The 15,485-nt window shown below is 42.5% G+C and overlaps 1 protein-coding gene across 1 annotated transcript; it reads left to right on the top strand.

Annotated features, from left to right (window-relative positions):
- Window positions 1–6,908: 6,908 nt before the first annotated feature.
- On the top strand, window positions 6,909–14,998 carry fam174c (family with sequence similarity 174 member C). The gene is made up of 3 exons (XM_083647807.1): window positions 6,909–7,386; window positions 11,087–11,209; window positions 12,178–14,998. Exons 1-3 carry the CDS (start codon window positions 7,073–7,075, stop codon window positions 12,179–12,181), a joined length of 441 nt encoding a protein of 146 aa, XP_083503933.1. The 5' UTR covers window positions 6,909–7,072; the 3' UTR covers window positions 12,182–14,998.
- Window positions 14,999–15,485: the final 487 nt, after the last annotated feature.

The following is a 15,485-nucleotide window of genomic DNA, read 5'->3' as shown; positions in this document are numbered from 1 at the left end:
CACTTTTACTGCAGCCTGGTGACTAATAGGCCTATCCAAAATTTAAGACTTCATCACGATATCGTCGATATAGGCTATTGATAGCCTATTGCCCAGCCCTAAATGGAAAAGTGGATTTCAGGCACAAAATATTGTTTACAATGCTGCATTCAGTTTAATGTAGGCTATGCGCGCTCCCGCGGCCAGGGGATAACCTAAACGTTACACTTCCCATCACGGATAAAGTAACCTACGTTGGCACGACGCCGGCTCTGATCCGGTCCGGGCGGGTCCAGCCTACAGTCCAGCTGCAGTGGGGAGACGATGAGGATGGAGCGGGTCCAGATGTGTCGCAGCTTCCATCAGGCCTGAAACCCAAACCCACAGCGCAGACCCGCTCAGCTCAGTGCAGCCTCCCCCATCCTCTCTGCACCGCGTATTAATAGCCTATCTCTGTTATTACGCCTCCGGGGAGTCCTGGATCAGTCAGCCTGAAGACCAGCGGCACCGGGACCGGTCACACCACCGGGATGAAGAGGTAAGCCCTGCCGGCTACTGGGGTGTCTGTCCCGGGCAGGGCTGCTAACTGATGTCCGCCTCTCACTCACTCTCACTCTCTCTCTCTCTCTCTCTCTCTCTCTCTCTCTCTCACTCTCTCGTCTGCTAACTGATGTCCGCCTCTCTCTCTCTCTCTCTCTGCCCGCCTCTCTGACCCGCTCCACCAATCACTAGCCTGGGTAAACCCATCCCCCACGTGACCTGCTCTCAGACCTGTTCTCAGTCACTATGGTATATATAGTAATATAGTAATAGTAATACTATAATATATATATGTAATAATATAGTAATATAGTATATAGTGACTGGGAACTGAGAGAGCAGGTCACGTGGTGGCTGGGTTTACCTAGGCTAACCAATCACAGCCCTTCACACACACGCACACACACACACACACACACACACACACACACACACACACACACACACACACACACACACACACACACACACACACACACACACACACACACAATCTGCTGTTTTTTTTATTGCTTATTTTTCAGGCCATTTTATTTTTAATCTTTGTATCTTCTATGGAAAATATAATAAACCAGCCATACAACAATCCAACATTGAAATCAGACACATGTGGTCTGAAGAATATAGCCTATAAAACAGTAGAACATTTTAAATATTTAAATATTTGATGATTTGGTCTATACCCATATATAGTACCCCCCCCCCCCCCCCCCCTTGGCGATTTGTATTTTTTGATTGACGATTGAACATGGAGGAAAGGAAAAAGGAAAAGAAAGTCAATGCTCTCCTATTAGCCGCCAGCTGGCCAGGTCGTCAGTCAGAGCAGAGACACAAGCCTGGAATGGAAAACTCCATACTGTACATTACCTACATACAGAAATAAGATATAGGCTACACATTAAACATCTTGGTGTTTGGCTACAGAGTAGTTTTCTCTTTGCAGCTTGTTTCATTTGATTCATTGTCAGAGGTTGAAAATAGGAAACACTAAAGAAAAATCTGGAAAAAAAGAGACATGATGATAATGTAGCTACTAGCTACGATGGATATGTGTCTTAAATAATCTGCCAGGCCCCATGGGACTTGACTTCACCCAGTGCATGCTGGGAGAGGCTGCAGAAAAGGAATAAACCAGAGAAATCAAACTCAGATTAGACTATCTGCAGATACTGATCCTCATCATCAATTCAGCATATTAACTTTTATCAGCCTATTCAGTTTGTATCATATAGTATGAATAGTTTGCCTCATAAAGATCACTAGGTCAGACGTCACCTTTTTAATTACCAGTCCCACTACTACTACAACTACACTACTAAGTAACACTTTATTTGGATAGTCTGCCAACAGAGAGTCTACAGTATTTACAGTAGTTCACATTCAACTAATGCAACTGTTCAACAGATGTTCAACAGATTATAAGAGTAGATATGTCATAATTCATGAACATATTACAGCCCTCGGTGTAGGTGTGTGGAATGGGAAGCAAACAGAATCTGTTTGTTGAATCTCAACTAATAAGCTGTTAATAACTGTTTAAAATCAATAAAAAACTGAAGCCAGTGTCCAGACCAGCAGGTGTCGACAGATTCAGAACCATGGACAGCAACTCGGACATTGTATGTATGTGTGTGCGTGCGTGCATGCGTGTGTGCGTGCTTGTGTGTATGTGTGTGTGTGTGTGTGTGTGTGTGTGTGTGGGTGTGTGTGTGTGTGTGTGTGAGAGAATTAAAAGGTCATTATAAACTCATTATAGGGAAGCTCAGACACAGTCAGTCCCTGTGGAATCAGTATAATATTAGAATAAAGAAAAAATATCTTCCTTCTCCTGAACTCTTATTCTATTTCCTTCTTAAAGGTACACTGTGTGACACTGCTAAACGAAGCAAAAGACGATGGGATATCAAAGCAAGACACACCAACTTCAAGTCACTTCCTGTATTTGTGTCACGTGGGTTTTCCATGGCCACGCCCACTTAGGAGACTTGTGGCAGTCCTGAGTCTATTGGAGTCAATGGGAGGCATGAACTCAGACAGATTCTTTCTCCCCCATAGTCATCAAAGTAAATATTCGCCCATTTTCCGAAGCCATATATCGTCTGAACATTCTGACACTAAAATAGCATTTTTCAGACAGACAGATCAGGAGAAAATTAAACTTGTTCAAGACTTGTCTCAGCAACACTCCTGCGAGACTTGGCAACAGGAGCTCAAGTTAGCAGGGAGCAATTAGCTAAGTGAAGTTCATTGATGTAGTAGCTAAATCTGTGGGTGGAAAAAATATTTTTTAATCGAATATCTTAGTTACACCTATATTGAGCTAACAAGGGGCAGTTTTGTGTTTATATGTTTGTGTGGAGTTTTGGAACTCATGATCTCTTAGTTCATGTTAGCTTGCTAGGTCAGCACTAAACCCCACATCACCAGGCTCTCTCTCTCACAACACTTCAGGGGAGAGGTGACCATGCTCATTTCTCGGTTCTCGAGATCGGCGAAGGAGAGACATACAGACAGTCCTGAAATTATTGTATATAGCACGCAGCGTCATCGTTAATGTGGTAGTAAGTAAGCTGATAGTAAAGGTGCGAGCTAGTAAGATAGACACGAGCTACTAAGATAGACACTTCTTACTGATAGTAAAGGTGTGAGCTACTAAGATAGACACTTCTTACTGATAGTAAAGGTGTGAGCTACTAAGATAGCTAGACACTTCTTACTGATAGTAAAGGTGCAAGCTAGGGTTGGCACTATGGACGATGGCATCGACAATCGTCGATGGGCCGACCCCCATCGACCTCTGACCCTTCTACATCCGACCATCGTGATTATCTGTTCAAATTCAAATTTGGCAGATTTAATAATAAAAAAGGCTAACTCCACTCAACCGCGACACACAGGGGACGCACGAGCGGCATTAAACAAGCGGCAAAGCGTACCTTATCCCCAGTTCAGAGAAGCGGTAAAGCGGAGAGGGAGAGAAGATAAGCAGAAGTTGGTTGTGTTGTGAAAATGTTAAGAAAGAAGAAACTTCACGTTCTTTCTTGTTTTCAACCCAATGTGAGTAATGTTACAAGTCTTCAACTGTGAACTCGCCTGTTTCCAGAAGTCTCTCCATTACATACTACGTAAGCTGCCTGCTGCTGTGTTTCTATCTCTCCTTAACGTAACCTAATGTTAGGTTAAAAACTGAGCCTACACAAATCTAACGTTAGCCGCCAGTAATTCTGCCCCTTTTCTGCGAGCTAGTTAAATTAAACACACACACGTTGTTGGTCACGATCTGTAACGTTAACATTTGATTATTTTGCGCCTTTCAATATTGCTGGTAGTGATAGCCTACTGTTTGAATCGCCTGGCTCTGTGCTGTAGTAGTAGCCTATCCAAGCCCGCTGGTCTCTCATGACATGTAGAGCTCAGCTGTCCTGTTGTAAACCTGAACGTACATTGCAGTGGCGCAGCCAAACGGCACCGCATGGACTTCATAAATCATTAATTAACCACACCCGCCGTCAATGACGATGCCATCATCCATCGCGATGTTTCACTGTGGAACCATCGCGATGGTTATTTAGGTGACATCGCACAACCCTAGTGCGAGCTACTAAGATAGACACTTCTTACTGATAGTAAAGGTGCGAGCTACTAAGATAGACACATCTTACTGATAGTAAAGGTGCGAGCTACTAAGATAGACACATCTTACTGATAGTAAAGGTGCAAGCTACTAAGATAGACACATCTTACTGATAGTAAAGGTGCGAGCTACTAAGATAGACACTTCTTACTGATAGTAAAGGTGCGAGCTACTAAGATAGACACTTCTTACTGATAGTAAAGGTGCGAGCTACTAAGATAGACACATCTTACTGATAGTAAAGGTGCGAGCTACTAAGATAGACACATCTTACTGATAGTAAAGGTGCGAGGCGAGCTACTAAGATAGACACATCTTACTGATAGTAAAGGTGCGAGCTACTAAGATAGACACATCTTACTGATAGTAAAGGTGCGAGGCGAGCTACTAAGATAGACACTTCTTACTGATAGTAAAGGTGCGAGCTACTAAGATAGACACATCTTACTGATAGTAAAGGTGCGAGCTACTAAGATAGACACATCTTACTGATAGTAAAGGTGCGAGGCGAGCTACTAAAAGATAGACACTTCTTACTGATAGTAAAGGTGCGAGCTACTAAGATAGACACATCTTACTGATAGTAAAGGTGCGAGCTACTAGATAGACACATCTTACTGATAGTAAAGGTGCGAGGCGAGCTACTAAGATAGACACATCTTACTGATAGTAAAGGTGCGAGCTACTAAGATAGACACATCTTACTGATAGTAAAGGTGCAAGCTACTAAGATAGACACATCTTACTGATAGTAAAGGTGCGAGGCGAGCTACTAAGATAGACACATCTTACTGACATGGCCGTAACTAGCTATGAGGACGGGGAGGTCCGGACCTCCCCTAATATTTCAGATTTTTTTTTTTCTTTCTTTTTTTTTTATAAAACAATCTGCATGGAAAAGCATGAAAAACACGGGATCGCTTTTATTTTGAAACGAAAGGCAGGTCAGGCAGGAAGTCATCTGACGCCGCGTCCGCGGTAACTTGATTCCGAGAGAGCAGCAGCATGGTGGTGAGTGATGACTGTCTGTCTGCCTGGCGAGATAATTGAAGGTGAGCGAGCTGCGAGACAGTGAGCGAGTGAACGACAGACAGTGAGTGACACTGACAGATTTTTACAGAGGGACAAATAAATGTCCCTCTGTATGTTTTTTTTATTATCGATGATGACTTATCATATCAGCCGTATTATCGTGTATGGCTTGGGTTGTGTACCTGTGTTTGTACGTGTCATTTTGATATGAATTTGGCTAAAACAGTTTGTGTTTGTTAGTTACAATTATGTTGACAGGAGAGCTGAGCAGGTGGTGACATGAAAGAGAATATACTGAATAATGACATCACAACAGTATAATCCTAATGTTGATTTAAAATGATATATTACTCTAAATATGGCTAAAAAAGGGGGGAAAAAACCTAAAAAAAATTTCGGCGGCGCCCTTGCGGGCGCCACCGAATCCGCCTCCCCTTGCTGGACCTCCCCTATTTCGGAACCCTGGTTACGGCCCTGCTTACTGATAGTAAAGGTGCGAGCTACTAAGATAGACACTTCTTACTGATAGTAAAGGTGCAAGCTACTTAGTAGTTAGTAGCTAGTAATGTCACAGTGGGATTTATGACATCACGGATGATGTCACAGTGGGATATAGCTTATGACATCACAGTGGGACAATCACAGTGTGACAGAGAGAAACAAACAAACAGACAGCCCCAGCTCCCATTTATATAGGCTACTGATGATGCTTCCACCAGATTAAAGAAAAGACTGATGTTTTTATGTAAATATGGGTGTTTGTTTTCCTTATTATTGGTCTCCAATACGAGGGATCAGCCAAGCAGCATTTTGGTAAACAAACCGCGTCACTGGGTGGCAACGGCAATGGAACCCTATAGAGACAGTCCGCATGTCTGGGAACATGTCTGGGAGCATGTCTTTTGGTGAGTCAGCCCATGAGATATATCGGCGGTTTTACCCCACTCGCGCGCCAGCCGTTTAACATTTTGTGGGCGTTCCGAGACAGTCGGCATGTCTGGGAACGCCCATACAGGCCCTAGGAACGCCCACAATAGACGCTGGGTTAGCCGGCTCAGCCTGGCTGGGGGCGTGGTCAGGGTGGGGTAAATCCCCCGTTCTATCCATTCAGCAAAGTTAGAATTTAGCTGATAGCCCAGCCCAGGCAGACACGATCGGGGATTTAACCACTGCAGTAAACGCACATCTGAGCAGACGTCTTGTGTTCTCCTCTAGAACCCCCAAACCTGTAGTTTAGAGCCGCAGCACCGTCTTTTGGTAAGTCAGCCCATGAGATATATCGGCGGTTTTACCCCAGTCGCGCGCCAGCCGTTTAACATTTTGTGGGCGTTCCCACACATGCCGACTGTCTCTATGGAGCGTGGCACGGGGCTTGGGTGTCTGACTCTAGCCGGCTAACTTTACATTTTAAAAACTGCGACAGTTCACACAACTTTAACAAGACATGCATTATACATCAAACTCTTGACCTAATTCTGCTCTCACTCAGAATGTCAAAATATAACCGATGTGATGTAGCCTATAGAGCCTATGAGATATTACGTTTGTTTGGCACAAATCATATAGTTAACTGCCGCGGGGTTCCGCATTTCTGTGTGGCTGCTCAAAACTCACCTCTTAACAAAGCCTAGGCAGGGCATGTGATTGGTTGGCAGGCTGAGGTGCGTGGCTACGCGGAACTCGGGTGACGTCACACCAGGAAGTGCGAACTTCCTAGTTTGTTGGATACTTTTGTGACAACAAACTACCACACACAGCAGCAGAGCAGTGAACTCAGCTGTGCTAAGGCGACGTGTCTGTGTTCTCTGATAACCCCCCAGACTTCTGTTTGTCACGCCAAGGATCCCGGCTGGCCGCTACTTTTCCAGTTTGGAGAGAGTGAGGAAGATGGCGTTTCACAGAGTTTTTATCTTCCATTTCTGCTGGGTGTTGTTAGTGCTTTTAGTGGCCATGGCAGAGGACGCTGTCTCTGTGAAATCGAGCACCGCCGCTCTCCCGCCTCCGCTCACCACCAAGCCTGTCCCCGGGCCCGGTGTGTCTGTCAACTCCACCGCTAACTCCACGCACCCTGGCCGGGACGGTCACGGAGGTTCCGTCTTCAAAACCCTGGCCGTGGACAGCTCCATGATCCAGCGGGCCCTGTACGTTCTCATCGGCTTCACCGGGATCGGAGTCCTCTACTTCCTCATCCGAGCCGTGCGGTAAGAAAAACATGTGGATCCACAAAGCAGCACTTATTTTAAGAAATATCAACTTTTACCAAGCTGCCAACGATTTAAAATAAGTCTGCCTGCGATTTGATGCGGTGTCTTTGCCGATAATCAAGTTGATTTTAAACTGGCCAAGTTTTGAATGGAGTTTGGCGTACGAGCCGTTTGCTGATAAAGCTGTTCTCATGTGCATCATGTAAAACGTTACAACATGGAAACCTACTACGCCATTCATATATCTGACAATTTAATGCCACCTTGCTTATCATCGACAGAAGTAGGCTTAGCTACATTAGCTTTTCATCATGTTTGCTTAACCATCAATTAGGAGACACTCTTCTCTTCAGCATACAGTTAATTGTTTATTTCTGTGTCATTCCAATTAACATCTGCCCATCCCACATGGGATTGCAACACAACACACCACACCACCATTTTACAACTACATACCCTCTCTGTTATGTGAGAGCGAAAAGAAAAGTGTTACAAACTTAGTTTCTCTTAAACATTTTTCTCCTAATCTCTCCAGTTTCTAGCTATATAAATGTTTCATAAGTCATCCATATTTACAAAATCCATCTGTTTTATTGTTATCTCACTAAACAAAGTATTGTGCAGTTCACAATAAAAAGTGGTGGGGTGGAGATTAAACTCATCTAATTTTCTATCACTCAAACAACTTTTCTTCTTCCAGACTCCAGTTTCAATCATAAATGGTAAAATACCAGATCTCAGCTGGGCACATGAGGCACTTGCTTTTTACATAAACTAGCAATCCGAGGCTCGCTCAGGGCCTCGCCCGCTCTGCAGCTCGCCCACTGCGCGTCGCATATATGCAGCTCGGCCGCTACGCGCCCTCGCCTGCTCTATGACATCACTGATGACATCATCACTGTCTGATGACATCATCACTGAAATATTATAGCCTCAGCCAGGAAGGATGACGTCACTGATGACATCATCACTGATGACATCACATCATTAGGTAATTAGGCCAATCACCTAATTAAAAAATCCGGCTGCCTCAGGTCACCCGCACGGGTGCTCTTTACACCCCCTGAAAGTTTCAGCCCGATCGCACGTGAAACGGCATTGCTGTGGCCGGCCAAAATTCTGCTCACTCGCACGCACACACAGGGACACTTCTCATTCTTATATTATAAAATATAGCATTATAGGATAGGATTAGGATAAGTAAGAAGATCCAACATAATCCCCAGTGACTTGGTACCAACCATATTCATATTTTATCATCATAAATGTACGCAACTTTGGTTTAGTCATTTGTTTATCTCATATAAATAACATTTTAATGTATTTATTTATTTGCGGGACAATGCACATTAATGAACATTAACTGTGCATGTGCCAGTGTTAGCCAGATCTTTCTTATCAGCCTATTTTCTACCATACATGGACAGATCTGTGGTCAGAAGTTGTAACCGCTCTCTCAGGTCCTCATTCTCCATAACCAACATAGGGCAGGGCGATATGGACAAAATCAAATATCACAATGTTTTTGACCAAATACCTCGGTATCGATATTGCGACTATATTGTATGGATGATTATTGGTGCTTTCACAAACTATTTACACAATGAGATTTTTTTATAAATAATTATCAGTAATGTGGATGACTTAGTGGGTAAAGGCAAATACAGTTAGAACAGTCTGGTAAGTTCAGAAAATGACATCACTTTACTGTAATGCAGACTTTAAAACCAGGAAAAGACAAGCCATATCACAATATAATGTACCCAAAATCTAAGACAATATCTAGTCCAGAGCCCGACCGATACTGGATTTTTGGGGACATCGATATTGGGGCATAAAGAATTTCCTGTATCGATATATCGGATGATATTCTTATATTATATTTAAGCAATAGATCACGACAGGCTGTGGTATATGCTTATTATACCACACCTAAGGGTCGTGCTTTGCCCGACGCCGTAGGTGGATGCCGAAAACAGCTGTTTCTCACGTGCATCATGATTGGCTGCATAGATCAGCAACAATAAAGCAATATCTGCAATCCACCGATCGCATATTTGAGGTCAGAATCTGCCGATTCCGATCGCGTGCCGATCAATCGGTGCACCTCTAATAGGTACTAGGGCTGTCACTTTTCATTCGAAATTCGAATGCAACTTCGAATGTGGGGGGAGGGGTTCGTTTTCGAAATGTAATTTGAATGTTCGAATTTTTATTATATTTTTTATTATTATTATTATTATTATTATTATTATTATTATTTTTTTATGAACCAAAATTAACCAACTGCTGCTTGCTGGTAATGTTAATCCCATGTCAGAAAAAGTCTCCAGATTTGTCGCGTTAGTCTCTTCTGAGAAAGATTGTCTCCAGGGTCTGAAAAGTTGTCTCGAGTTGGATGCAGCCAAGTTTGTGAGGCAGTGTTGTGACTGTGAGCGTCCAAGCTAACACGTCGGGCTGATGCCCGGTGGCCTGCAGTGGGTTGCACCAGCTGTGCGTAAGTTGAAACGTAAGCTAGTTTGAACGTAAAGTCTCACTAAGTCCGAGTTTACACACTACTAAAAATATTTGGGTTGCACCAAGTGAAATAGTTACAACGTAGGCATAAGTTAGAACTTAAAATTTACACCTACGTCTTACTAGGTGTAAAGTCCTCCGTAAAATAGCAGTCGGCACGGATTGCAACTTGGCACCGTGGCGCATCGTTGTTTTGCGTCCGCAACGCGCTCTCCGTGATAAATTACACCCTTTGATATTTATGACTCACGCTTTTGTTTCCCACAAGCTGCAGCACTGCATACAAATTAAAATAACCGCAACAATTTAGTGAGGCAGGATGGTGGTATAGCCTACAATACTGATGAAGAGCTCACAGATAAACGTTAACAGTAATATGAACCTAAACGAACGTTACTCAATAACGTTCTCATTTGATTAGTGTTGATGAAATATGAAAGCACTAATTTGCGGTGGGCAACATGTCCTGTTTTCACTCCACTTAAACAACCGTAAATAAACACCGTTTCCACCGTGCTTTTCACTGATTGGTCACAGATACTGTACACGTCATTGTCCGCGACACTATTTTGGTTAGTATGGACTTTAGGGTCTACTAGTTAAGATGTACCTTACGTCTCCGTGGTGCAACCAAACAAAGACACAACTTTAGTGTCAAACTAACTAGTTTGAACGTAGCAGTTAGTGTGGACTTTACACCCTAACTTAAGACAGAACTTACGTTCAGCTGGTGCAACAGGCTGCTGGACTGAAAAAAAAAAAAAAAAATTTTTTTTTTTTTTTTAATTAACCAAAAAACTTCGAATATATTCGAACGAATTTCGGGCAATTAAAGTTCGTTCGAATTTTATTTTGGGGAAAAAGTGACAGCCCTAATAGGTACTAATGTAGGCAGGATATTTTACAATTTACCAATACACTTTATTGTCCAAAATGACTGACATGACATTAGAGCCCGACCTCATATCACAATATTGATATAATATCAATATATTGCTTGGCCAGCCCTAGCTAACTGTGTGTGTGTGTGTGTGTGTGTGTGTGTGTGTGTGTGTGTGTGTGTGTGTGTGTGTGTGTGTGTGTGTGTGTGTGTGTGTGTGTGTGCGCGTGTGTGTGTGCGTGTGTGTGCGTGTGTGTGTGTGTGTGTGTGTGTGTGTGTGTGAGAAATTGTGTTTTTTAGGCTGAAGAAACCGTCTCAGAAGAAGAAGTATGGCCTCCTGTCAAACTACGATGACACGGTGGAGCTGGAGGCTCTGGACAGTGAGGAGGATGACACGCTGTACGAGGCACGCAGCCTGCGCAGGTCGGCCCACATGCATGCACACATGCACACGCACACACATACGCACCCATGTACGCATGTATTCTTTTAAGAGTAGCTGTTTCCCTGTTTTTCCAGGGGGCCCTGGACTTATTTGTTTACTTGGTCGATGCTATCTCTTAGCCTCTTGCAAAAACAATCAACTGGGTCATCACAGGCAGGATGGAGGCAAGGAGAGCTATTTTGAAAGACAGTCATAACATTTTCAGCTGTATCAGAATCAATGTAGCGTTTCTTGAAGGTACATTCAGTAACATTAACCTCATTACAAACTACAACAGTAAAAAATAAACAAAAATGGTCGGAGATAGTGAAATCAGTAACGGAGGTAATATCAATGGAAACCCCCTGAGTTATAATGAGGTCGAGGGTGTGTCCATGTTTGTGAGTGGGTTGATTTAGGTGCTGTATAAAATCCAAGGAGATCAACAAGTTGTTAAAATCCAATAATCTGTGGTGTTGTCAACATGTAAATTAAAATCACCCACAATAATACCACTGTTGTAATTGGCATGAATGATAGACAGTAGCTCAGAAAATTCTTCTAAAAAGTTCACATTGTATTTGTATATAAACTGTAACAGCAACTATTAGGTTTGCATTTTAATAGGACTGCATGATATTCAAATGATTTAACACATTTTATTTCAGGCTCAAATCAGGCTTATTTCAGGCTCAAATCATATACAAATACATCTATGGGGAAAAAATATTCATGACCAAAATCAGACCCAAAAGAAAACAGTGCATAAAAAGAAAGAAAGAAATAGTGTCCATTAAAGATATAAACATTTCTCCATAGACTGATTATGGATGGACGGTGCCAAAATAAATTATTAAAGTATCGCCTATTAATCGCTAGGGACACTCTGCTGGTTTTCAACCCACTTTGTATCATTACAACTGGGTACATGACTGGTCTGATTGGCTGTGTGTGTGTCTCTGTTCAGATGAGTCTGGATGCTTCCCGGGTGGCAGATCGCAGCGTGCGGCTCTGCGGGGAGAGACTTTCTGCGGTCACTGCATTTTTCCCCTTTTGCCCTCCTGGACCTGAGCAGTGGAGAGCTGCCTCTGTTTACTGCTTCTGTCTGGGACATATGGATGGATGAGTAGGCTATCTGCTGCCTCTGTCTGGGACATATGGATGGATGAGTAGGTTATCCGCTGACATTGATTATGGATTGGGAAAGAGGATTGATCACAGACTGGACCAAACTGGTTGTTTAATATAATGCCAAAGCTAGATGCTGCTTGTAGAATATAAGCAGGATAATTATTTTTCTTTTGGATTTTTCTATTGGATTATAATTGGACGTATGTTATAAAATTGTGTTTTCTATTGCTTGTGGGAAATGTTCTAATTCTATTTTGATGGATAGGCAATATTTTCTCTGCTGTTGGCCTTGCCAAATCTTCTACAGATTTAGAGGAAAGTGTCATTTTGCTTGGATTTTCTGTCACCACGAGCTCCTCTGCTCTCGAAAAGTGCTGAAACTACTGTAAACTGACTCCAGACCATCTCCTAAACCTCCTTCACTCCTTTACAGGCCACCCACCAGCATGTCAATGTGATCAGTAGTCGATGGGGAATCCGCCGACTAACAGTGACCTCTGCTCTGCAGAACGGAATATTTAGTCTTCTGGACGTCTGACCATCCGATCCTCTGTGATCTTCTGCTTCTGCCTTACAGTCATTGAACTAATCACTCAGCTCTTCTTTGACTTGTTTATTTATCTCTAAATTGAGTTGTTTATTTATCTCTAAATTAGAGCCCGACCCATACTGGATTTTTGAGGCCGATACCGATATTAGGGAGTGAAAAATTTCCGATATCGATATATCGGCCGATATTCTTATATTATATATACACATTATATTACTTTTTTTTTGCAATGATCCCTCAAATATCAAATACTTGACAAAGATATGACTTTACATGACTTGAGATATGTAATGTAGGCAGGATATTTTACAGCTTATCAATAAACGTTATTGTCCAAAATGACATCAATGCAATGAAACTGTAAACTTCACTGGGAATTTAATCATTATAAATAACTAGAAATACAAAATAAAATAGAACAAATATAAAATATAACTTGAGTTAAGAAAAAATATCAAATACACAACATGCTGTCTATAACTTAAAATATATATATATCGGCAATATCGGCCAACATACCGATACCGATATATCGGTTATCGGCCAATAATATCGGTGTACCGATATATCGGTCAGGCTCTACTCTAAATTGACTTGTTTATTTATCACAAAGCCACGTCTTTGTTGTTAATATCATTTGGTCTGAGGAACTTGATGTTAAGGTTAAATGAGTAAACCTAAGCTAGAGACAATCTGGTTAGGGTTAGCACTGCTCCTAAAGCATCGCCTCCCATGAGTCCCATCAGAGAGTTTTTAGAAGATGATAATCCATCCTGGGTTTGGAAATGTCCTCGTGATGCCTCTGAATGTAGAGTTTATAGATCAGAAGTGGAATTCACCACAGAAAGGCTGTCTCTGGTCACACCTTACCTAGTCTCGCTCATACTCTCACTCTGGTGTAGCGTGAAAAAAGGCTCAGTTATCTTTACAACCATCCACCGAAAAGTACCAAGCAGGCGTGCTTTATTGTACAATCCACATCTTCGTCAAAACTTGCCATTTTCAGAGTGTAGGTTGCTAACTTGCTAGCTACCATTGTTGATGTTTCACAGTGGCGGAGGCATTTGAGAGATCATGCCTGCTTCCAGTGAGTCAGACTGCACCTGACCTGCTTTCAGACTGGGACCTGGTTTGGTACTGTAGGAAGGAGTGAAGGCTTTGATTTCCTCTGATAGTTTCTCATATTTCAAACTTGAAAAACATGGCCGCCACGTTTTTCCAATTTGAAATACGAGCTGGAATAGCACCCCCCCCCCCCCCCAGTTTGAAATACGAGGCTTTTGCCGAGGCGTTAGTCATCTAAAATAAACTCTTCTGGGTTTCATTACAAACAAATCTGCAGCAGGTTCCTCCTGTCTGGCTGGAGGAGTTGAGTCGGAGCTGCTGGTTGAGTTTATGGACTGTGGAGAAGCTCCATGGATCAGGATGGAGATCCTCTGCTTCACTGGAACTCCGTAGCCCTGTTCCAAACCGGTCCCTATTACAGAAAAAGTGGACTATATAGTGTGTTGGTCATGTTGTACTAGTGTGTGATTTCTCAACTGTTAATTTGATTCACTATACCTGTATAGTCCATTATAAAATACCCACAATGCACTGCAATTTCTAGTGAACAGCGAATGTACCCTACATTTTCTGCCCATATACCACAATGCAATGCGGTCATTTTTACCAAAGGAGAAGAAGAGTGAGGTAGTGTCCAAAACTTGTTTGATTGTTCACTATATGATCATTATGATCCACTACATGGGGAATAGTGAATGAGTGAACCATTACGAACATGGCTAATGTTTGAAACTTTCAATGCTTGCCTCTTACCCATAATCACTCAGGGGTGCTCCTGTCTGTGAACCCAGTTCTGTTTCTGTTCTGTTCTGAGCTGACGGACCAAACATTCCCTGTTCTCCACAAGACTGCAGTGCCAATAACTGACTACATGAAGACTGTAGTGCCAATCATTGACTGTACATGAATGTGTTGAACCGTTGACCAAAGTGATGCGAGTGACGCCCACACATTTCCTCGGTGGCCATGTTTGAAATGTTATAACCTTTTGTATCTCTGGAGCTTTGCTTGAATCAGCTCATAAACCACATTCTTATTTCCATTGTTTTGCCATTTTGTCATTTTTTGTCTTGTAATCTGTGTTTTCCTTTAGAGAGAACGATTGAAACAAGTTGAAAAGAAATGAGCAACAGTTCAAGCATCTGGACTCACATCTTTTCATTTCTTCTTCAAACACGTAGGGCTGCACAATTAATCTAATATTAATCGTGATCAAGATTTTAGCTTCCCACAATCATGAAAACAAGACAATTGTGATTAAACGTGCTGCATTCCTTTTAGCAATGTTGCTCTCGTTTTGTCGTAATGTGAATCCAGCGCACCCCTTTCTCTCGCAGTGGTGTGCACCGCTCCTCCTCCAAAGCCCAAACAGGCTGTGGTGTGTGTAGTTTCAGCTCCAACACGTTTTCACTCCCTGACTGCATGTTGACAATTGTTAAAAAGGGGTACCCAACAGGGTGTTAAAAAGTGACACCAAGGCGGCATCCTGACCAGACGTCAATATTTGAGGAGTTAGGAGAGAGAACGGG

Source organism: Poromitra crassiceps, assembly GCF_964638095.1.
Source record: "Poromitra crassiceps genome assembly, chromosome: 12".
Lineage (NCBI taxonomy): Eukaryota > Metazoa > Chordata > Actinopteri > Beryciformes > Melamphaidae > Poromitra > Poromitra crassiceps.
This window is presented reverse-complemented; position numbering and strand designations above follow the sequence as displayed.

What these genes read in the sequence shown, in the direction of transcription:
- fam174c (XM_083647807.1), top strand. Translation starts at nt 7,073, where the DNA reads ATGGCGTTTCACAGAGTTTTTATCTTCCATTTCTGCTGGGTGTTGTTA. An exon ending in TTCCTCATCCGAGCCGTGCG is followed by an intron (nt 7,387 to 11,086) that starts GTAAGAAAAACA and finishes TGTGTTTTTTAG; the next exon opens with GCTGAAGAAACCGTCTCAGA.